The 23,801-nt window shown below is 47.1% G+C and overlaps 2 protein-coding genes across 6 annotated transcripts; one reads left to right on the top strand and one right to left on the bottom strand.

The window, feature by feature from the left end:
• Positions 1-8,119: 8,119 nt before the first annotated feature.
• ADO (2-aminoethanethiol dioxygenase) lies at positions 8,120-12,058 on the top strand. The gene has a single exon (XM_025396778.1). It carries the CDS (start codon positions 8,635-8,637, stop codon positions 9,445-9,447), a length of 813 nt encoding a protein of 270 aa, XP_025252563.1. The 5' UTR covers positions 8,120-8,634; the 3' UTR covers positions 9,448-12,058.
• A 3,483-nt stretch (positions 12,059-15,541) lies between these two features.
• EGR2 (early growth response 2) lies at positions 15,542-22,789 on the bottom strand. 5 transcript variants are annotated; one of them, XM_025396775.1, is made up of 4 exons: positions 22,730-22,789; positions 22,161-22,267; positions 19,400-19,608; positions 15,542-18,018 (listed from the first exon to the last, which is right to left on the bottom strand). In XM_025396775.1, the coding sequence occupies exons 3-4, from the start codon at positions 19,566-19,568 to the stop codon at positions 16,757-16,759; spliced, it is 1,431 nt and encodes a 476-aa protein (XP_025252560.1). In that variant the 5' UTR covers positions 19,569-19,608; positions 22,161-22,267; positions 22,730-22,789; the 3' UTR covers positions 15,542-16,756. The 5 variants fall into 5 exon arrangements, with proteins under 5 accessions (XP_025252560.1, XP_025252558.1, XP_025252561.1 ...); XM_025396773.1 differs by lacking the exon at positions 22,730-22,789 and having other exon boundaries at positions 19,400-19,508; positions 22,161-22,273; XM_025396776.1 differs by lacking the exons at positions 22,161-22,267; positions 22,730-22,789 and adding an exon at positions 19,609-19,934 and having other exon boundaries at positions 19,400-19,508.
• Positions 22,790-23,801: the final 1,012 nt, after the last annotated feature.

Below are 23,801 nucleotides of genomic sequence, written 5' to 3'. Positions count from 1 at the left end.
TAAGCCACGAAGAAAGGCTTTTTTTTTTTTTTTTTTTTTTTTTTTTTTTTTTTACAGGGTCTTGCTTTTAGTAGATTTGTGTAACTGTTTTCTTTTATTCAAGTCTGCTGAAAGCTACTGAGTGAGAACTACGAATTGAGGTACATCTCTTGCCAGTTGCTTGGGTTTGACAAATAAAGTAATCATCAAAATCACGGAGTGTGCACTGCTTTTAAAAGCCCTATTTGCTTGACATAATATAGCAGCTGGATGGCTAGGCAAATAAATGGCATTACTTAACATAATCACTTAATGTTGTGCAACGAAAGTCAGGTCTCATTGCTTTATCGCTTTCAAAGAGTTTAATGACAATGAAGTTGATTGTTAGTGTGAAGATATAAATTGTTCAGTAGTTAGAGTTGTTAATGACAGCAAAGGAACACAAAAGAGGAAAAATAGGCTTTAGCAGTACAAATTCATTGCTAATTGCCTGTGCATTCATTATAGGCTGACCAGGGCTAATTATCTAATTAAACTAAAGCTCTGCTGCCTTAAAGAAATTTCTTTGCACTGTGATGTTGGTTGTCAATTACTCAGCATGTCCTGTTGAAATGTGTAGTTAACTCAAGTCATGTTTTGCTTTTCCCACTAGCAATACATGGCAGTCTTATTGCATGATAATTTGTGCTTAGAATGAAAAAAAAAGTTTTTCCTTAAAAAAATACATTGTGGAAACTAAAAATAATAACAAACATTTTAAACAAGAGCTCCTGCTCATTTTACTCAATGATCTATATTCAGGAAAAGTCAATATAATCTACTTTGGAAAGGGAAAACACAGACATAAAAAACAAGTCAAATATCGTTATATACATGCTACTGAGTGTTCTCTTCATGTTAAAAATACATTTAAAAGTGTCTTTTGTGATATCTGTGTAGATCATGGTATGAAATTAATATAATTTCATATCATTACAATCTTCAAAATTCATAGGTTTTTTTTTTTTTAATGCTGGAAGGAAAGTGGTAAATCATCTAAACCAAATTCTTCACTTTATAAATAAAGGAACTGAAGTTCCCAGAAGTGAAATCATTTGCCCCAAGTCACACAGCTGGTTGCTAGAACCAGGAGGAGAACTGGTATCCTCTCAGTCCATTATTCTTTTCATGTTCAGTCCTGCTGTTCCACTTTCAAATCGTACTGTTATTTCTCACACTTTCTCCAAAATGCCAGAACAGAGCATCTATGGACAAGGTTATCTTTGTTTGTTTTTCCAAAAGGAGGCTTTGATTAGTGGCATTTCATCTCTCCAAGGAAACACGTGTAATACTGCCCCTATTTATTTATTTCAAGTCAGTCAAATGCCCAGGAGTGTAATTTAAGGCGAATAGTCAAGGGAGAAGCTTTAAAAAGCAAACAAACAAACAAACAAAAAAAAAAACAAGGTATCATATGCCTTCTCCAACTAAAGAGAAAAAGGTGATAAACTTACAGTGGATTTTATTAATCAGAGTGCTCAAACAATTAATTGCATCCTGCTATTTTGCTCCTAAGGAATTTTATTCTAAACCAATGATCCATGACCATTAAGCAATATTTATTGGGTTGGTACAAATATAATTATGGTTTAATGGCAAAAACCACAATAACTTTTGCACCCACCGAATACTAAGCATCCTGTGGGAAAAGCATCTCCCAAGAAAGTACAATATCATTCTAAAGAGTTTCCCCAACTTCATCTCCCTTAATCCTAGTATACGGCATCTGTTCCCCTGCAAGGACATAGAACTCTGGAACCCTATCCTGCCCCTTTCCCAGTCATTTTTCAGGCAGGCACCAGCAATGAACACACAGTTCTTTGCTGGCAAGTCAAGGAAGACGATTTTCCCTTTCACTGCCTCTTGAAGCTGAACATCAACTGTTTCACCACTTGTGATTCAAATCCATTAATTAAAATAAATATAAAGTAAAACTCTCTCAGCCAGGAGGAAGAGGACAGATGGGGAAGCGGAGGAGGTGGAGATAGCTGATGTCTTCTCAGAAGAAAAAAAAAAAAAGGAAAAGAAAAACAAGAAGCATGAAATGGGGCGGGGGGGAGTTAATTAAGAGAGGTAAAGTGTGTTTGAATTTAATTTACAGTTCACAACAATTTTAAGTCTCATAATAGTTGCATTGCTTAAATGAGAAGAGGAAAACCTCTCTAATACCAGATTGGTGGAGGGGGTGCTATAATCTTAAATCACCTCCAAAAATCATAATACGTGACCTCTGGCAGTGCTTCAGCCTGGGCTATAGCAAAATCTTCTCTTTGTTAATAACTTGTGAAAGCCGCACCTTCCCCCACCTCAACTATGCTCTGCATTCTACCAATTTTTAATTCTTTTTCCCTCGCCTCTCATTGCCTGAAATAAGACATTGGCAAGTAAGAGGAAAAAAAGAATAAATTTAAGTCTTTCTCTATCCCAATCCACTATGCACCAGTCTATAGAATTACAGTTAGAAAATGGTGTCTATGGCATGTATCACACAACACAACCTATGCAATTTATTAGTGCAATGTGTACACCTAAAGTCTGACCCAAACATGAAAAAGCCCTGAACTTAGCATATTTAACTAAATAGCCCGTACACCAAAGTGATATGACTTCAAATAACCACACAAATTTGAACTAGAGGGGGCAGAGTTACTTTATATGATCTTAGTGGAGATGGACACAGCTAACAGGATTATAGTGTAATAATTTTAGATAAATGAAAGAAAATACATATGTTTGGTTTTGTGTGAATCAGTCTTATGATTGTCTCTGTCCTCCACATTGAGCTAACGACATGCTAGAAGGAATCTTACAAATAAATCATCTCTCACAGAAACTGGGATCCAGCGAAGTGAGGTGACTTGCTCAGTAACACACAGGTAGTCAGTGGCAAAGTCATGACACCAGCTCCTCTGACTTTGAAATTATTATTTTTTCTTACAACATGACATTCATTCATAATAAGGAATGAGAAATATACACTCATGTTTTTTAAAAACTGAAAGCAATGATACAAATCCAAAATACTTCAAATATAATTGAGTATGAATTAGTCTGAAAATGGGGATATTTTTATCCACTTATTTACCATGTTCTATGCTAATATACAAGGCAGATATCGGAATAAGGTGGAAATGACTACTCGGGAAAAAATAAACCTTCCTTCCCACTTTAAAAACAAAAACAAAACAAAACTGCAGACTAGGAACTCTGAGCATGTGAGAATATCATTATAATCTTTTGCACTCTTTCCACTGGATCTCAGTGTACCGAAAGAAATGGACAAATGAATTCTGAAGAAGATTTGAGTAAAAGCCAGAAGGTAATGTATCTTGTGAATTAAAGAAAATTAGTCCCCATAGAGTCAAGAGGTAGGGGAAGAAGAACGAAAGGCAAAAGCACAAGCCTAGTTCCCAAAGAATGAAGAGATCATAGAAATGAACAAGTGGAGTTAAATCCATATAGGCTGGGGGCTCTTCCAGCTCTCCTTGTTTCCTGGTTAATTAAGCAACTGTAAAGGAGGAGAAAAAAAAAATCTCAGCTTTACTCATGCTTCTGTGTGCTTCCCTCATTCCTAAATTTAATAGACGTGGGCAGGAGGTGGGATTTAAGCTTTATCAGTCTTACCTATCACCACAGAGCTGTCAACCTGTGAAAGAAAAAACATGGAGAAAATACACTTTGAAATAGATTGCTGAAGCAACAGCTCATCAGCAAGCCCTGTCAGCTGTACCTTCAAACAGATTCTTATCCTTACACTAGTTCTCTTGTCTTTCCTCTGGATTACTGCCCCTGATTCAGGTTTCCCTGCTGTTACACTCACCCCACCATCAACCTCTTAAAAATGTAAAACAGATCAAATCACTCCCCTGCCCAAAGCTCTCCAAAGACTTCTCACTGCATTTAGAATAAAATCCAACTCCCTACCACAGCGTACAACTTCCTATTAACCCCTCTCACGGCCTAAAAGGCCTACATAGTACAATCCCTACTGGCCTCTCCACCTGCATCTCCCTCCAGGAACCTGGAAGCTCACTATGCAGTCTTAACCCCACAGGTCTTTATCTTCTCTCCTAATTATACCAAGTTCCTTCCTATGTGGTCAAAGTTGTGATAGTCAATACCCTGTTAACAATCTTAAGGATGTTTCCTGGTCTTGGAATGCTCTGACCCCAGATTTTTCCATGGCTAACTCCTTAACATTCAAAAGTGGCTTAAATGTTAATATCTGGTCACTCTTGATAACCCAATTTAAAGTAACATAGCACACACACATAAATATCATACCATCCTATTACTGTATTTTACTGTCTTCCTAAGTTTTCTCTGTCTGAAAAGTATGTTGCTCATTTACTCGCACTGTATAACACTTCCATCCTCTCAAACATACACATTTCCTTCCAGGTAAACGCCTTGGGAATTTGGACTTTGTCTTTCTTTGTTCCTTGCTGAATCCCCAAAGCCTAGAACAATGCCTGGTACCCAGTGGATACCGACTGTTTCTTAAACGATTGATTTTGTCTATTCCAAACTTTCCCCAAACCTTGTCTCTGCCATGCATTTTCCTAGTATTTGTTCACTATCACTTCTCTTCCTGTCTGTTCCCTTTCAGGATCTCTTTGGTCTCCATTTTGCTTACAACAACACTGAAGAATTACAGAATCAAAGAGGATAAAAAAGAAGGATGTTAATGCTAACAGAAACCCACTCAGTCTATGCTACTGGCAGTGGGGCAGAAGGGCAAGTAAACTGCTTCTTAAGGGCAAAAGCCCATAGAGTCAATGTCACCCATTAGTGCAGCTCTGAATGAAGGGCAACATCTAAACGAATTATGGAGGTAGTCTCTTTGTGACCTAAAAAAGTACCACATGCCCTGTAGACACTCAGCAGTTCTTACGAACTTTTTTTTTAGAGACAGTCTCACTCTGTTGCCTAGGCCTGGGTGCAGGGGTGGAATCATAGCTAACTGCAGCCTTGAACTCATCGGCTCGATCAATCCTCCTGCCTCAGCCTCCAGAATACACTACAGGCATGTATCACCATGCTCAACTAATTTTAAAATTTTCTCTGTAAAGATGTGGGTCTTGCAGTGTTGCCTAGGTTGTCCTTGAACACCTGTCCTCAAGCGATCCTCCTGTCTTGGCCTCCCAAAGTGTTGGGATTACAGGCGTGAACCACTATACCATGCCTGCCTGGTTCTTAAAATTTTTAATGTGCAAAAGATTCAGATGCAGTGGGTTTTGACATGATCTGGGAACTTGCACTTTTGACAAACACTCCCAAGTGATTCTGACAGAGGCAGTCTTTGGAAACTGTGAACTCAGGCCAAAGGATGACTAGCAAGGACTTGAGGAATGGTATTACCAGGTAAGTGGTTTAAGCAATAATCATTTTTATCTCTACCCTGAAGCTGATTCTCAAAACAAGTCAAATTCCCTTTCAATACTTGCTTAGTATTATTTAAATTCATTGGTCTTTAAGTACAACTTATAGCCATTTTAAACCTATAATAGCTACTGTCATGGGGCAGCTACTATGTTCTACATAGTGTCATCAGTGATTCACACAGGTGTATTATCCTATTTTATAGACGAAAATTTTGATTCAGTTAAGTAAGTGTGGACAACCATTAAGTGACAGATTTGGAAATCAAACAGATTCGCATGTTAATATAGTATATAGTCTGTGTTCCATGAAGTCTATACTTCCCACTAATTATACCTTAATAGAAGTAAAACCAATAAATAAAAATTCATATTTGTAAATAAAGGAAGGGAAGGAATTGTACTCTCAAATATTCCTCACTTTAGAAAAAGACTGTATGAAATTTAATTATGAGCTTTGAAAGTACATTTAAATGACGTAACAATGGCATGGCAACCTCTGAACATGAATCAATCTTTTTTTTTTTTTTTTTTTTTTTTGCTCGCTCTGTCTGTCGCCCAGGCTGGAGTGCAGCGGTCGGATGTTGGATCACTACAAGCTCCGCCTCCTGGGTTCACGCCATTCTCCTGCCTCAGCCTCCCGAGTAGCTGGGACTACAGGTGCCCGCCACCATGCCCGGCTAATTTTTTGTATTTTTAGTAGAGACGGGGTTTCACCGTATTAGCCAGGATGGTCTCGATATCCTGACCTCGTGAACCCCCTGTCCTGGCCTCCCAAAGTGCTGGGATTACAGGCGTGAGCCACCGCACCCGGCCGAAAATCAATCAATCTTAACAATCCTTTCCTAAGGCAAATAACCACCCTTTTAACTAACGAGAGCTGGTTCACTATTTACAGATCTACTAGTGGTTCTCAAACTGGGCTGATCATCAAGAATCACTTGTTCCGGCACGGTGGCTCACGCCTGTAATCCCAGCACTTTGGGAGGCCGAGGTGGTCGGATCACGAGGTCAGGAGATCGAGACTATCCTGGCTAACACCGTGAAACCCCATCTCTACTAAATATACAAAAACAAACAAACAAAAAAATTAGCCGGGCGTGGTGGCAGGTGCCTGTAGTCCCAGCTACTCCGGAGGCTGAGGCAGGAGAATGGCGTGAACCCGGGAGGTGGAGCTTGCAGTGAGCCGAGATCACGCCACTGCACTTCAGCCTGGGCAACACAGCGAGACTCTGTATCAAAAATAATAATGATAACAATAATAAAAATCGCACGAGGGAGCATCTTAAATATAAATCATAGGGGCAACCCGCCCCGGGTCCCCTTCCACGCTGAGGAAGCTTTATTCTTTTGCTCTTCACAATAAACCTTGCTATGGCTCCAAAAAAAAAAAAAAAAGGCTTCACTCCAGTTCTTCTGAATCAAAATATCTGAGGTGTGACCCCCAAGATCTTTATTTTTTAAGCTCCCCAGGGGGTTCTGATGAGTAGCGTTCAGAACTATTGTTTCCTTAACACCGGCATTCTACAAATGAAAAAATTGAGGACGTAAAAGGGTGGGATTTGCCTAACGACACACAGCTTGTAAGTGGCACATTAGGCTGGAATAACAATATCCTGACTCTTGTTTGGTCCTTTTACACCAATTCAAGCTGCTGGTTTTGGTAAGACTGTACTTGTTTCTGCTTTGCTGCTTATGCCTTGCAGAGTACTTAGTATTCACTATCCTACAACTTATTCCCTCATCTGCAATCTGGGAATAATAATAGTGCCTGCCTCTTAAGAGATGCTGCAAGGATTAAATAGTATAACATTCGTTATATAATTCCCTTAACACAGTGCCTGGCATATTGTGAGTACTCATTAGCCAGGTTACGTAATTCACTAAAAAAGTATGCCTATTTTAACTTGAGAGGATTTACTGAATCACTCCAATTACAAAATGTACAAGAAACCCATGGTCAGCTTCGGAGTCCAAAAAGACTTTAAACTCAGGGTTTACAGTCATAGTATCTACTGTCTTGCTTTTCTAGTCATTTACTTATGTCAAAAGTTAGTTCACGCCACAGAGCAGGATGCCTCTGTGTAGTGAACTAATTTCACAATTACTGATTGAACTGACTGTTGCACACCACTGTTTCTCCTAGGCTGCCTCAGAACCATCTAGTAACTCCATCTCTGGGTGACGACAGGGAATCCGCATTTATAAAAGCCCCCTCCCCCTTCTCAGGCAAACTAAGATTTGACAACCACTAGTATTCGGAATCCACGACCACTGTAAATGGCCTCTCAAGCCTCTCCAGCAAAAAGCTATCGTGCTCTGTAACCAGAAGAGCTGCGTCATCAGGTCCTGATGCAAACACTGGGCCCAGCTGGGCCGAGTAACCTTGGTGATCACAGAGGACGGCCTGGACCCCCTTCCCTCCTAGGAAACACAAAATTACAAAAGCGCCCTCCTACAATTCCCGTGGGAGACAGTGCTACCTAGGCGGCTATGAGGAGCTAAGGCTGACTCAACAGCCTCCTTCCCAGGGGCAAGGCCAAAGGAAGGCGACCCTGCATGGCTAACCAGGCCCCAGCGGCGCCAGAAGGTTAACGACCCTACTTGCCCTGTTGTTTATGAAGGCCAAGAGCCTCCACTACTTCGCGGGCCAGCTGACGGAAGTGCGTCACTCCACCCTGCGGGGGATGCCGGGAGTTGTAGTCAAGTGACTGCTACTCTTGCACCTCGAGTCATCTTTTTTAAAACAAGAAAAACACCTCTGCATTCTGAAAAAGATCGCTTTATTCCCAACATGTGTAATAGTTCCTCCATTTTCCAATCAACTAAGTGAACTCTCTCAGCGCTCAAGGGGAAGACCGGACTACAAGTCCCGGCATGCTCTGCAGGGTCCCCGGGCGCCCGGCCACCGTCGTAGGTGCGGGCCGCATGAATGGAGCACCGGGCGTAAGGCAAAGCCTGGCACCGTCCGCGCGGCCGGTATCTGCTCCCGGAGCGTGAGTGCGGGGTGTGGGGCGTGCGCGTGCACGCTCAGAGGGGGCGCAAGGCGAGCTTGCCGGGCAGTTGCGGGCGCGTGGCTGCTGAGGTTGGCGGCGGTGCCGCGCGCCCGACGGGCCGGTGGTTGCGGGGCCTCCCGCCTCGACCCGGGCTGCGGGCAGCCGTGGCGGCCGCCGGGGACCGCAAGGGGCGGAGGAAAGGAGGGGGCCGGTCCCGGTACGCAGAGGAGCAGCAGACCATGCCCCGAGACAACATGGCCTCCCTGATCCAACGGATCGCCCGCCAGGCTTGCCTCACCTTCCGGGACAGCGGGGGCGGTCGCGGCGCTTCCGATCGCGGCGCGGCTTCTGGCCCGGAGGCGCCGGTGCCGCCGGGCTTCCCGGAGAATCTGAGCAAGCTGAAGAGCCTTCTGACCCAGGTCCGCGCCGAGGACTTGAACATCGCCCCGCGCAAGGCCACACTACAGCCACTGCCGCCCAACCTGCCGCCAGTCACCTACATGCACATCTACGAGACGGACGGCTTCAGTCTGGGCGTGTTCCTGCTCAAGAGCGGCACGTCCATCCCGCTGCACGACCACCCGGGCATGCATGGCATGCTCAAGGTGCTATACGGCACCGTGCGCATCAGCTGTATGGACAAGCTGGACGCGGGCGGCGGGCAACGGCCGCGGGCCTTGCCGCCCGAGCAGCAGTTTGAGCCGCCGCTGCAGCCCCGGGAGCGAGAAGCAGTGCGGCCGGGCGTGCTGCGTTCGCGGGCCGAGTACACCGAGGCCAGTGGCCCCTGCATCCTGACACCGCACCGGGACAACCTGCACCAGATCGACGCCGTGGAAGGGCCTGCCGCCTTCCTGGACATCCTGGCCCCGCCCTACGACCCGGACGACGGCCGGGACTGCCACTATTACCGGGTGCTGGAGCCGGTCAGGCCCAAGGAGGCCTCCAGCTCGGCCTGTGACCTGCCCCGAGAGGTGTGGCTCCTGGAGACCCCACAGGCCGATGACTTCTGGTGCGAGGGAGAACCCTATCCAGGTCCCAAGGTCTTCCCTTGAAGCCACCGGCGCCCAGGAGCAGTGGGCCGAAGACGTGCCCTACCCTACCACAAGGGCTGTGTCTCTCTCTACCCCCGAGCCTGGGCGTTGGATCTACTGGAATGAGCAGCAGCCGCTTCCTCGGCAGCCTTGGGAAGCACGGGCGACTGGACAGCAGCCGCCGGGCACGGTTATGGGGGCGGAGTGGGCGGGGAGGCTAGATTGTTTCCTGGTACCGTCACTGCCACTGGGGCTTTGATTTGGAGGAATGGGGCAGGGGACTATCTGAAGCGCTTCCATCCTAAAGCCATAATGAAAGTATCTTCCTCTCTTCCCCATTCTATACAAAATACTAAGTGGTTTTCTTCCTCCCACTCCCCACCCCTTAGGTAAATAGGGTTTATTTTCCACTCATGCCCTTATGCCCTTTTTTTCTTACAGTTTTAACTTATTGACTGTGCATGACCCAGTGGTTTGAATTGTTTTTAGTTCAAGTCATTGGTAAAAACTAGGTTTAAAGAGATGAGCTACTGTTTAAAGTGAGCTGGCCTGCCTAATTAATTCCTTGTGAAAATTAAATTATTTTTTCAGTTTGGGGATCACTCTCACAACATAACTATGCATGTAGAGGACAAGATTTATTTTCTTTCCTCCCTGTGCCCAGTAGCCACATCTGGTTTACTCAGGCAGCATCTACTAAGAAATTCAGCACCTGCATAATCTCTGTGACATAGTCACTTAGAGCTTATCTTCCCTATGAATCTCCAGATCTGTGAGTTGAGCAGATTTCATGTTGCAGATTCACCTTTAATGCAAAGACTGTATTATCCTCACATGACTTTTTTTCTTGTCTTACTGTACCTTAGAAGGTGATAGAGTAATTCTATATTTTCTAACGGGAAGATTCAAAGGAGCTGAATGTGTTATGCTTCCAAACAACTGAATGTAAAACACTCCTAGCCAGCTGTTGTATTCCCTATCTTTATTTACTTCCAATATTTTACTGTAAAAGTAGGGAGAAATATTATGTTGATAGCTGTTTCACATTCTCTCAGGAACTCTGATGTTCCCGACTCGGGTATTTCCAGCTGTGTTGCTGGCAGTGTTGTCTCAACCCTCTCCCTAAAACGACTGAGCGCTGGGTTCATCTAATGTGATTTTCTGTAGGACGAGATAGAAGGCACAGAAGATCACAGCTAGAGAATTGAGAATTAACTAGACTGCTAGCCATTTTAGGGCACCAAAACTTGGGATTAAACACTTCCCACTTCCCACTCCCAAACCCTGAAATGAACAGTCTTGCTATCTGTGACTAGTTTTATTTTTGTGCGTTTAATAGTCTGAGCAGTCTCACCTTGTTTACAGATGTATTGACACCATTTGCTTCAGGCCATGAAGCACTGTTTCTCCCTTTTTACTATTTATAAGATTCCTTTTTTCACAAAACTTTTAATAAAAACAAATTGTAGAAATAAACACATTAAAATTTGCCCAGCTGTCGTCTAAGCCCTCTTGATTGACTTGCCCAAGTGGCAATAGAGTTCTAATATCTATAATAAAGGGAGATTTGCTATTGTTGGTGGAATGTTGACCCGGTATGTAGAGAAAGAGTATGTGCCTTTGCCTCTTTATACACACAGAGACCCAGGGTGAGGGAGTATTTGTTCCCAGTTTTTAAGATAGTATAAAAAAGCAAATACTTGGTGAGTGATTTAAAAATAAAACCAAAACAAAACACAAAAAGATATTCCACAGGACATGCCACTTTATTATAAAACCTGACACAGGCACGGTACCAAGTATTTCCTCCAGGGTTGTTAAAATTGTTTTATTGTAGCTCCACATTCTGATGTCGTTTAAAATGCCTTTGGGGGCAGTTCGAAGCAGTTCTTCATGCCACTTAGTTTGAAAATAAAATTCTAGATATGCAAATGATTTTCTTAGAAAACTTCACAAAATAAAAGGTGGTTTTTTTTTTTTTCCATAGCACGGTAATGAATGTGGTTATCAATCATATACTTTTTTGGATTATATTGTAGCAAAAAGTTGATTAGCTTACAAAGATTATTAATAGCAATGTATGTGTTATAATACAACCTAGAGTACATTAACCTACAAAAACTCATGCTGGCTGTAGGATAGTAATAAAGGAAGAATTATGACTTCATTATGAAAAAAAAAAAGTTTTAAAGTTTTCAGTTACAAGCAAATTGGAAGAAAATACCTAAGGTGCTTTCAAAAGAGTAACTGAAATTGTTGCAGGCCAAAACAGCAATATATCTCAGATTCAATTCAATAAGAACAGTGAAACTTTTGGTTCACTAATAAATTCTGAGTAAATTAGTGGTGAAGACAAAATGTAACTTGTTTTAGTGAGCCACTAAGGAAAGAATATGCTTATTACAAAGACAAAGTGTGGTGCAGAAAGTATGTTGCACCTGTGTGCATAAACTGTTCGTCATGACTGACTTGATATGTTGCTATTGTATTTCTATATACTCCCTCCAATATAGATAATTTTTAATAACAACTGTGGGATAAAAGTTATCTTCCCCTAGGAAAGACTAATGAGCACAATGATACTAATCACTTTTGTAGTGAATAATAAATGCAATAATTGCCTCATGGGTGAGAAATTGTCTGTCTAAATGCTTCTGAAGCTTTTAAAGTATCTGGGTCTGTCAGTGGCCAGTTATATCAATGCAGAGTATTGTGTACCTACTTAGCTATTTTATGAGAATTGATTTTTACTAAGCCTGATTTGAATGGATTGCATTTACACCAACTGCTATTTATTAATGAAAGTGATAGCCTGCTTTTTAAATAATATGTGTTTTGTCAACAGGAGAGGGTTTTCTGAGCTTTTAACACTAGTAACCCTGAACTCCCAAAATCCACACCTTTTATTCCCCCTTTTCGTTGTCTCCTTGTAGGTGCCTCAGTGCTGGCATCTCGGGAGGACTCTGCCATTACTCATCTGTTACTGATTCTGAATCTTGTGCTCTAGCTCTCCAGCCCGGTGAAGAAGCAATATATCTTTAATTCAGGGCTTGCCTATTGGTTTCCAATTCTAACCTGAGAGCAGTGCTACTTCTGTAATTGCAGGTCTAAATAACTTAAACGTATATACAGAAGCCAATCACTGATCGCTTCCATTGCAATGAGGCATCTGCTGTCAAAGAAGGAAACCATTTGTCAAGTCCCTTATAGATACTGAATCTTCAAACCCAAATCTGGGGATGTTTGCATTTCTGGATTAAAATCAATATACCTGTAATGCCAGCACTTTGGGAGGCTGAGGCGAGCAGATCACCTGAGGTCAGGAGTTGGAGACCAGCCTGGCCAACATGGCAAAACCCCATCTCTACTAAAAGTGCAAAAATTAGTCAGGCATGGTAGTGGGCACCTGTAATCCCAGTTACCTAGAAGGCTGAGGCAGGAGAATCTCTTGAACCTGGGAGGTGGAGGTTGTGGTTAGCCGAGATCGTGCCACTGCACTCCAGCCTGGGCGACAAGAGCGAGACTGCATGTCAAAAAAAGAAAAACAAAATCAGTGTACTTATGGAAAATGAAGACATGTTTCAAATTGTTTAGAGATAATTCTTACTTGATTATTGCAAGACAGGGAAAAGCTTGCCTGCTCTGGTGTCTACAGTTTGATTACCATTAAAGGTTCACAATGTGTACTGTAAGATTATGTACTAAAAGCTAGTGGCCTTCTGCAGATTTTAAAGCCCAAGTAATATACACTTAAAAATAGTTTATTTCCTTGAGAGTGAGCTTTGAAACAGCATGAGGGAAAACACATCTGAAGCTAATGTCTAATCGGACTATTTTGCTATAACAGAAAAAAGCTTACTTTGTATTTAACCTAAGGAAAATAAGATAGTACTATACAAGAAAACAAAAATACTTTCATTCTGGAAGAAAAGAGTTTCAGGACTTACTTTCTTTTTTGTTCTCCTGTAGAATTTGTTTAGTTTTAGCTTCTGCTGGCAGCATTTTTGGGACTTTTTAATGCTGACCGCTCTTCCCCCCCACTCTCCATACACACACACACAAAAGTGGTATTAAATGGTTAAAATGTCACTGCAGCCATTTTTAACATACACGAAACAATTTGCCTTAATCTTATTAGCAGCTGGGATAATCAAATTAAATAGCCTGGTTTGTGAACACTTGTAAGCCTTATGTAGGTATAATCAACTCATTTTTAATATGAATTGAACTATCTCAAAAGCACTATGAATCTTAAAGAAATTATTCTCCAGAAGTGTATATACAAGATTAGAAGAAGACATTTTTCTGTGCTTTATTTCTTGAGTAATGTAAAAAATGAGACATGTGCAAGAAGCACCCTGAATATTTTAAGTAGAGAGCAAAATCGGATTAAAGATACTGACCTTACATATTGAAATCTACTAGTAAAAGCCACAAGGTTGGCTCTGAGAAAACGCTGAGGTGTGGTGTTCCTTATGGTATGTGTGTTAATGCTACCTCACCAAGCTCACATCAGGGTGAAAGTGATTATGTAACCAATTTTGCTGTCATCAAAATATCTTCTTTTTTATTTTTGAGATGACTTTTGAGTCTACTGCTTTGTAAGTAATTGTTTAGATTATTTTGATTGAAGATCCTCTAAAATTAGAATTTGGCAAGACAAATATATCTTACAAAATTTGGGTATACTATATTTTAATATAATGAAATCTTGGTAGGAAGGAAGTATTCTTTTAAATCATGTAATTATCAAAATGTAGCATTGTCTGATACTTACTAAAGTTGGACAAGCAAGGATGATACTATGCCAACAAGCTGGGAAATAGGAACTAATGGGAAAACACCAGTCACTAGAAAAATCTGAAAGAAGTTCGGAAACCTCTTGTTTCATAGTAGAATAGGGGGATTCTACATCCTTGAAATAGGGATGGCGAAGAGATATAGAAGAAAGGCATTCATTCCCTCCACAAATCGGATCTCAAATTCTAGTGCTGGTAAGGGCAAAAGGTGGTTTCCAGAGTAGCTGTAACCATCTGCTGTTCTGAAATACAGGTTGAGCCTGAGGGAGTCTTAACAGTACTGAAGGGCAAATAGACAAAGGGATTTTCAGATGTCAGCTAAACAGTGGACGCTGCTGCAACATGTTACATTTGTGTAAGGATCCAGAGGTGGGTGAATGTAAATGATATTTAGGCCCAGATTTTACAGTAAAGATGATAACTTCACAAAGGCATCATCTGTTTACCTGTGGCTAAATTAACTATTTTTTGGTGAATTTATATTTTAAAACCACTACAAAAGACTTGCAGTAAAACGAACCCTACAGTATATTCTTTGCAAACCCTTATCCAGTACCATGGAGGATTATATTGGCCTATTTAGTTTAGATCATCTTTGAGATTTTCTTGAGGCATCTATATCTAATGAGCTGAGTATTTTGATGGTCACTTCTAGACCCACCAAACCTTTGGCAGATCAATGATCCTTTCAGATAGGGGTAATCAGTTGGGAAGTGAAGGCTGGAGAGAAATGAGTCCTGGGGTAATTCCTTTGGCAACCCATTCATGCTGTCATCAGCAGCGTCTGGGAGCATTTTCGATCTGAAGAGATGATAGCGCTTTTCAAAAAGTTTTCTGTGGTCATGAGACTAATCCTGGAAGCTGAAAGTCATTTCCAGCTTGACCACGCCACCACACTTTCCACAAAGCCACATCTCGTCTGAGTTCCAGACCCTGGTCAGGGTTCTGAAAGCGGTTGCAAATGTGTAGTCTCCGAGTGGGCACTTGTTTGTAAGTATTTATTTTCCGGAGCCCACTCAGGAGCGGAGAGAAGCTATAGGCTGTTAGAGACAACGGAACAATGAGTCAAAACAACGCCTCCCCACTTTTACACTAATGCATGGGGGAAATCCCCAGAACACTAGTGTTTGATTATGAATGGAGCCTGCTTTGGGGTTGGTATCCAGAGGCTAGCAAAGAAGACCTGGAGACCATGGTTTGGTCAAAGCATTTTCACTGGTGCTTAGTGCTGTTTTTAAAAAATACTGCCACAGCGACTGAATGACTGTTTAATTCCCACCCAGTAAGTATTTCAGAAATGATTTCTGCAACAAAAATATTGTTGAAAAGTATTTATTTACACTATAGTCACAAACCATCCATTATCTGAACTTCAGTTAGTGGTTTTGCATTAGAATAGATTTATTTTTTCACAACTATTAAGAGCTAATGACCAAACAAATCAGCTCCAGTAACATTATGTACATTCTTATCTGAAATTTGACTACAAAGGTAACACTTTTAAGTCACAAAACAAAGCATACAAAAATATACTTTCTAAAAAAAATTCCAAATATTAATAGGCAGAAATATACAGCCATACTAAACCGAGGGAGTGATTTTTCTTTCCATAAGGCAACCCATTTACATGCAGACCCTGTAACATTGTCTACATCACACAAGGCACCAAGGACACTTCCAACACAATTGCATGCATCCTAGTTTCAGAGAATATATGTACATCCCCCTTAAATAAGTTAACCTCTGACTCATTTCAAGAGATCATAAATGCTTTACATTTTTTCCCAAAGATTCAGAATTGTAGAGAACAGTGTACATCAAAAATACACGAAATCTGAGTGGATATACACTGAAAAAATAGTCTACATTTCTCAACTCGAAAAGGAGCAGATATTGCTATGTCCCTCCCATCACATTGCACTTCTGTTCTCTGAGTTTATAATACATATTGCTTCAAGGGTTGAGACAACTAGATATGCTCTGATTCGCCATTCTAGGGCCACAGAGTGCGGCATAAAGGCCATACTTCACTCACTGTACAACATGCCCTAAATCAGTCCCAAGCCATAAAGTGCACATCAGTTTTGCTTGTCTTTTTGCTGTTCCCACTTGAAGGGATCAGCGTCTCCCAACCTATTGTAGAAAATGTCTTAGATCAACTCTGACATCCAGGGTCAAAAACCTGTGATGGGTCAAAATAAGGGGAAGTGGGGGAGCAAAACCTAGTCAAACAACCCTTTAAAGCAGGGTCAGACCTCAGCCCTCTTGGCCAGGGGTCCCCCACCACCCCCTTCTGAGCCTCCCCTTTGCCTTGGGTTGATAGTCAACTCACCTAAGAGAGACTAGAATGGGCTAAATTCTAGGAAGGAACTGCTTCTAGGTGGAAAGGGGGCAGTGCTAGCTCCACCAAAGCCCCTTGCCCAACAAAGGGAGGGAGGGACAGGGAAGGGTGGTAGTGTTTGTTGTGCAGCTCCAGTGGACAAAGGGCCTCCGGGACCTTTGGGAACTGGTGTGTCAGCCCGAGTCTCATCTCAAGGTGTTCGGGTCCGAGAGGAGCAAGGGGCGAGCGGCCCTCCACCAAGAGTGCTGCTGCTGCTGCTGCACAGGGTGCCCCCAGGCTGCACGCCCCCAGAGCAGGAGGCTGTAGAGGGGGCTGGCACTGAGGCAGAGGGGGCACTGCTTTTCCGCTCTTTCTGTCTCAGGTGGATCTTGGTGTGGCGCTTCCTCTCATCACTCCGGGCAAACTTTCGGCCACAGTAGTCACAGGCGAAGGGCTTCTCACCGGTGTGGGTGCGGATGTGGGTGGTGAGGTGGTCACTGCGGCTGAAGTTGCGCATGCAGATCCGACACTGGAAGGGCTTATGCCCAGTGTGGATTCGGATGTGCCGTGTCAGCTCGTCGGAGCGGGAGAACCGCCGGTCGCAGCCTTCTGCAGGGCACGGGTAGGGCCTCTCGTGCACTGGCGTCTTGCTAGGTCTGTTGGGGTACTTGCGAGGCCTCAGAATGGGCCGCAGTGGCAGGTGATGTGGGTTATAGGCGGCGGCGGCCGCGGCGGCGGCTGCTGCTGAGCTGCTACCAGGCAGTCGGGGTCCCTCGCTGCCTCCACTGGCCCCTGGTCCGGTCACCCCAGTACTGGGGCCCCCCAGGGTAAAGTTACGGATGGTAGAGAGTGGAGTGAGTGGAGGGGGCACCCGCAGGGTGTCCAGGGGGCAGGGAAAGGGCTTACGGTCTGGGCCAGCTGTACCATGTAGGTCTCTCTGGCACTGAGATGGAAAGAATCCAGGATAGTCTGGGATCATTGGGAAGAGACCTGGGTCCGTGGCTGGCTTGGGGGATGGATAGGAAGGAGGTGGTGGGTAGGCCAGAGAGGAAGAAGTGGAGGTGGTGGCTGCTGACAGGAACGCAGAAGGGTCCTGGTAGAGGTCTCCTGCACAGCCAGAATAAGGAGGAGGAGGCGGTGGTGGAGAGTACAGGTGGTCCAGGTCAGGCTGGGTCTGGGACATGGTGCACACACCCAGGGGTCCTGTGGCCAGTGGGTTGGGGGAGGCAGAGGTGACGCTGGATGAGGCTGTGGTCGAAGCTGGGGAAGTGACCCCTTGCAAGATGCCTGCACTCACAATATTGATGATGCCTTCTGGGTAGCAGCTGGCACCAGGGTACTGAGGGTCAATGGAGAACTTGCCCATGTAAGTGAAGGTCTGGTTTCTAGGTGCAGAGACGGGAGCAAAGCTGCTGGGATATGGGAGATCCAACGACCTCTTCTCTCCAGTCATGTCAATGTTGATCATGCCATCTGGGGAGGGAAAAGGCAGAATGGAGGTGGAATGGAAAATACAGCCAGGATTCCCTTCTCACCCCGGCTCACATAGGTCCATTCCCAAGGCCCAGAGTCTCAGCACTGTAGAGCTGGGGCAAAGTCCAAAAGGTGGGGAAATTGAGACCCACAGACAGTAAGAAGAGGCCAGCCCAACTGTGGCAACCCATTGACAGTATGGAACTCAAGAACTACCTCCAAAAATGCAGAATGAGCTTTTCCCAACTCCCCTCCACCCCCAGCCATCTGCGGCTCTAGTCCCCAATAAAAAACACCCAATAATAGCAACAACAATATTTTAAAAGGCCCCATCTGCCCGGAGCTTCTCTCCCTCTTTTTTTGCCTGGGGGTTCCACGGCTGAGGCACCAGGACAAACACCACCCAAGAATCGACCTAGTGTCGTGATGCTGCCAAACCGAGAGGAGAGCCCGAGAAGCGGGTGGGTGACTTCCCGGCTGCTCCCCATCCCCAGCGCCTTGTGCCTTTCTCTCCCTCCCTCTCCCGCTGCGCTTCAGCTGAGGGCTGCTGGAGGGAATGGGGGCTGTAGAGGAAGGAGTCCGTAGGTTTCCCTGCCCTCCCAATCTTCTCCGTCTTTCCCGACAGCCGCGCGTCCCCGCCTCAGCTCAAGGCCAGTGGCCCGGCTTCGAGGAAGGTGCGGGGGCCGCGAGAGACGACTTCCACGGCATCGCCAAGGAAACCGGCGTCGCCGGTGCCCCCGCGGGCCTCCCTCAGCAGTCCGGGGGCTGCTTCCCGCCGTTGCTTGCCCTCCTCCACCACCCACTCCCTGCCTCCGCCGGCCGGAGCCCCCGCCTTGCTAACCCCCTCAACTTCGCGGGCGGTGCGCAGGTGGGGGAGCGCCTCCAGGCCGCAAGAAGGGAGCGCTCCGAGATTTTCCCGGGGTCGGCTCTGCCCAGGAGGGAGCTACCGACGATTTCCCCTGGCGCTTCTCCGCCGCTCGGCTCTCCAGGCGCGCAGCTCTCCCCGGGAGCCCCGAACTTTACCGTCACTTTGCCCCTGCCCCGGGAGAGGGGAGGTCGAAGTGCTACCGGCCAGAGGGCCTGCGCAAGCCTCGAAGCCTGAAGGGACGCCTCTTCCACCCCCATCCCTGCGCTCGCCCGGGGCTGGGCGCGCCGGGGCGCACGCACGCCGGTTTGCTGGCGACCTGGCGCATCTGCCCGCGCGCCCTGGTCCCTGCTGCCGCAGGTTCCTCCTACACCCACTTCCAGTCTTCAAAGCCAGTGCAATCAGCACCGTCCACCTGGAGCCCCAATCCTTTCCTGCGATTCCCGCACACCCACTGCACCCCACCCACCACCTCCGGGCCGCGCAGGTCCCGGCCTGCGAAGACACGCGGCTTACCTCCAGCCACTCCGTTCATCTGGTCAAAGGGGCCTCCCAGTTCGGCATTGGGAAAGATGGTCACCGACGTGGCGGCGAGGTCCTCCACCGGGTAGATGTTGTCAGACAGCTGGTGCACAAAACCACTGAGAGTTACTGGGATTTTGTCTACGGCCTTGGCGGTCATCATTTGCTCCTCGCACAACCTGGAGACCCAACTCCCTCGCTACCTGGAGTGTCAGAAAAGCCGTTTTGGAGAGGGGTTGGACTGAGCCTGGGATGGTATCTCCTTTTGCCCTCCACACTTAAAAACAACCACCACACACACCAAAAAAAAAAAAAAAAAAAAAAAAAAATCAACAGAAATAAAAGTAGCAAACAAGTTGCTGTTTTTTAAGAAATAAGAAAAATGGCTATTTGCCACTGACTCTCTCCTGTCTGTGTTCCGGCTGCTGGGAAGCCAGGAGTTGCTGGTGTAGTGTTATTATAACAGTCAGTGTGTCCCCTCGCCGAGCTATTAATCAATTGCTCCTTGCTCAGTTAGACGGAAAGTGTTGCTCTAAGTATTTATGGGCAGGTCTTCAATACCCGTGACGTCGCTGCCCATATATGGACTGAGGAACAGGGCTGGGCCAGGCGGCTTTTGCCGTCACATGGCTGATTTGCATACACGGGCTCGGCCGCGCGGACTCCGCCGGGCTCGCGACTCCCAGCTCGCAGCCGGCGGGGATCCGCGGGGGTCCCGGGCACGCGGCCCTAGCTGCAGCCTGGGTCCGGGGCACAGGGATCGCGGGAGAGAGGGCGCGCCATGGACCCAGCCGCAGCCACAGCGGGAGAGCGAGCGGCTCCGGGCTGCGGCTCAGCCTCCCGGGGCGGGGAGGAATTCCGGTTCTCTGGGACTTTCCAAAAAAGGCGAAGATCCGGTGCCGGCGGCTCCGCCTCCCTAGCCCTTGTTTGGGAGCCATTCCGGAAAATTAAACTTCGGAAAGAAACCGAGCTGAGCCGAGACACTACAGTCAAACCCCTACTCACTTTCTTGGCAGCTCAAAACCGCAAGCAAAAGGAGGCAGCGAAGAGAAAAAAAAGCTACATGCATTCACGGAAGCTGACTGCTTTTTTCTGAATTACTTGGTGGAAAGAAGTGGCTGGTGATAAGAGTGAATGCGTATTGCTTTTTTGGAAAGTCTGTTCTATTTATACAGGAGCGAAAACGGAACAGGTTTGGGTTGTTTGTTTGTTTAAGTATTTTGGGCACCTTGGGACTGGGAGGGTAAACCCTAGGAGGAGCAGAATTACTGTGGGGAGCTTCGAGAGAAATCCTCAGCCGGAGACACCCTCCTTCCTCTGCCCGCGCGCTCCCCGCCCCCCTTCAGCTGCTGCGCGGAGCGGGCGCCCTTCCCGGCGCGTCTGGGCGGTCGGCTGCGTGGGGGCGTCCAGATGGAAGCTTGGACACTCACCCTGCCCCTCCACACACACATACACACACACACTCGCTCCACTTCCGCTACACACTCCCGCCCCCGCTGCCCTCTTCACACACCCGCTCACACACCTTACACTACACACCTCCCTGTTGACTGCGCCCGCGCGCCCGCGTTGCCAGCAGTGTCCCGGCGGCAGAGCGGGCTCCGGGCTCGCGGGACAGGAGGCTCTGTGAAGACACTGTCTTCGCCTTCACTACCTGTCCCGGCAGCCACAGATTCCTCCTGACCCCCATGGCCCACTATCCAGGGCCGCGCCCTGCCCGCACCCGAGCCAGAATACACGTACTAGAATAAATATTTTCTCTCCCTCCCCAAAAAACACCTTGGTGAGCCGAGCGCGGTCCTCAGTGACGGCCGAAAGCATCTCTAATCACTTTCAAGACACCATCCCCATCCCCCAACCCACTCGTTTTACTTTGCGAGACCCCGGTAGAAACCCTTCTGTTTAGTTCCCAAAGCAATTTTAAAAAACTTTTCCAAAGTCCAAATAGCAGCAGGTTCTGGCATGCTGGGCGCAAAGCTTCCACCAGTGAGCCTCAGCCCGCATAGGTAACCGGGCCTGGCCGGGGCCCCACAGGAGGTTGGTCCCGGGTGCCCAAGTCCAGCGCACCGCCGCCTGCATGGCTCATTCATGGTCGTTTGTGCAGGTTGCGAACTGCCCCAGAGCCCTTTCCCGCTCCAAAGCCGTGGAGGCCAGGGATAATGCGCAGGGTCAGCCTCGCGGGCCTGTCCTGTTCCTTTTTCACCCCCGGCCCGGAGCGGCCCTAGCCTAGTGCGGGCCGGGGCAGGCGGGAGCCACTGCGCCACGCCGTGGAGGGAGCGCGGCGCTGCAGGCGGCTCTCCAGCCGCTCACCTGCCTCGACCGCTGCAGCCGTGCGCCTGCTCTCGCCAGGCCCAGCGCACCGCGGTCATGGCCCTGGGGCGGCCGGGAGCGGTCTCTCCCTCTGCTCTTCCACCCAAGCGCTGCTTCTCCCTCTCCCTCCAAAAAAGCCGGTCTCCGGCGGCCGGCCATCTCTGATGTAAGTCACCCAGAGCACATTTGGGAAAGTTTCTCGCTCGCGCTGTGCGCTTTTTTCCAATTGGGGATGAAAAGGACGTGGAAAGAAATCGCAGCAAGGTTAGCACCCTAGTAGATACCCCACACCCAGCAAAAATGTGCAAAGTCCTAGAAAGAAAGGAAGGAAGGAAGGAAGGAAGGAAGGAAGGAAGGAAGGAAAGAAGGAAGGAGAAGAGAAGAGAAGAGAAGAGAAGAGAAGAGAAGAGAAGAGAAGAGCGAGAAAAGATAGCTGCGTTCTTACCACGTGTGCCAGCCCGCTCCGCCTGCGCTCCGGCGGGTCCCGCGGCCCCCGCGCTGACCATGGGGAAGACGACGCCTCGGAGGGGAGCCCGACTCGCATCTCCGGCCCTGAGTCCGAAAGAAGGGGGGAAAGCCGAATTATGCAAATACGGATCCCTGCGATGGGGCTCGGGTTACGGCCCCCGCCGGCCCCTGAGGTGAGGCACCCACCGGCGGCAAGCGCGGGCGCCGCGACTGCTCGCGCTTCGCTCCTCTCTGCGCACGTGGGCGGACTGGCAGGCGGGAGAGTTGCCCGGGCCGCCCCGCGACTGGCGCAGCCGGCAAACCCGCCGGCGGTCGCCGCGCGCCGCCCCGAGGGGGAGCTCCTGGACGCCCGAGTGCCCGGCCAGCAGGCCGCGGAGGGCAGGACGCGGGCCGGGGGGGAGGGGGCGGGGGTGCCTGAGCGAGGGAAAACCGCGAGGTCTTCGGCTGCCACCCTTCCCAGAGGAGTAGGCCAATGGAAGGCGGGTGGAGGAAGGAGCCCCATCAAGGAGTCCTAAAAGCACATTAGAGTAAATGAGAGTGACTGACCCTCTGAAATTCTTCGGAGCTTTCCAAGGACTCACACCACCCCCTAAGAGCTACGCTGCACCAGCCCGTGGTGCGCAGGGAATGGAGTGGGGGCGGGGACGGGCAGCAGCTGCGGGGAGGCCGGGGAATGCCTGGGGCCAGTCCTGGGAAGCCTTTATTGAATCTCCTCTGAAACGAGTCAGTAGATAACTCTCGTAACCTTTGTTTTTTTGAGTGTCTCTTGAAGTACCAACCCTTAAATATGGGTAGTGCAGGTAATGGAACAGAATCAAGGCGCACTCTTTCAAGCCAGCCACCCTGTGGATAACCTCAGAAAGCTAAAGTGGCTTGCCTAAAGTCATGTAGCTGGTAAGTGGTCGTATCCAAACTTGCAGCCGGGTCTTCTGAATCCAAGTACAGCGCACAGTGGTCGCTACATAGTGCCCTCAGGAAAACCCAGGTCTGAAAAGTGAACAGTTCTTTGAGGATTGGGAGCCTAACTCCCCCCACTAGCGAAGAATCAGGCCACCTCCGCCAATTTCATCTCCTTTCTTTGGCGTGTCTGAGGAGAGCAAAGCTGAGGTCAGGGTTTTCTACAGGCAAGGAAGAAGGGACTGTCATGGACACACCCCCTACCCACTGTAAAGGGAGAATTTGAGTTCCTGGGCTCTCCAGACTTAGATTGTGAATGGAATAGCCAGGCTGGCACAAAGCCGGCATACTAATAGACGCTGTCATAAGAGGAGCCAGCCCCACAGTATCCTCCCTGGAGACAAGAAGAGGTGAGAGAAGAAAGAAGTGCGGACAAATAAAAACTTCACAGGGTTTACTGAGCAAGATACTGTGCTGGAGGTGGAGGGGTGTGGGGATGGAGAATGTGAGAGTTGAATACCAACATGTACCATGGTCCCTACTATTAAACATTTGAACTTTTTTGTTTTCACTTTCTTTAAAATAGAGCTGTAAAAATGCCCAAGTAAATGGGGCACTCCAAGATGTATCAGGGCTATTAAAAGAGTAGCAAACTCATGCCAGATTCCAATTTGCTTTGTCCAGATTCCAATTTGCTTTGTCCAGATTCCAGAGCCAGAAA

Source organism: Theropithecus gelada, chromosome 9 (genome assembly GCF_003255815.1).
Source record: "Theropithecus gelada isolate Dixy chromosome 9, Tgel_1.0, whole genome shotgun sequence".
Classification (NCBI taxonomy): domain Eukaryota; kingdom Metazoa; phylum Chordata; class Mammalia; order Primates; family Cercopithecidae; genus Theropithecus; species Theropithecus gelada.
This window is presented reverse-complemented; position numbering and strand designations above follow the sequence as displayed.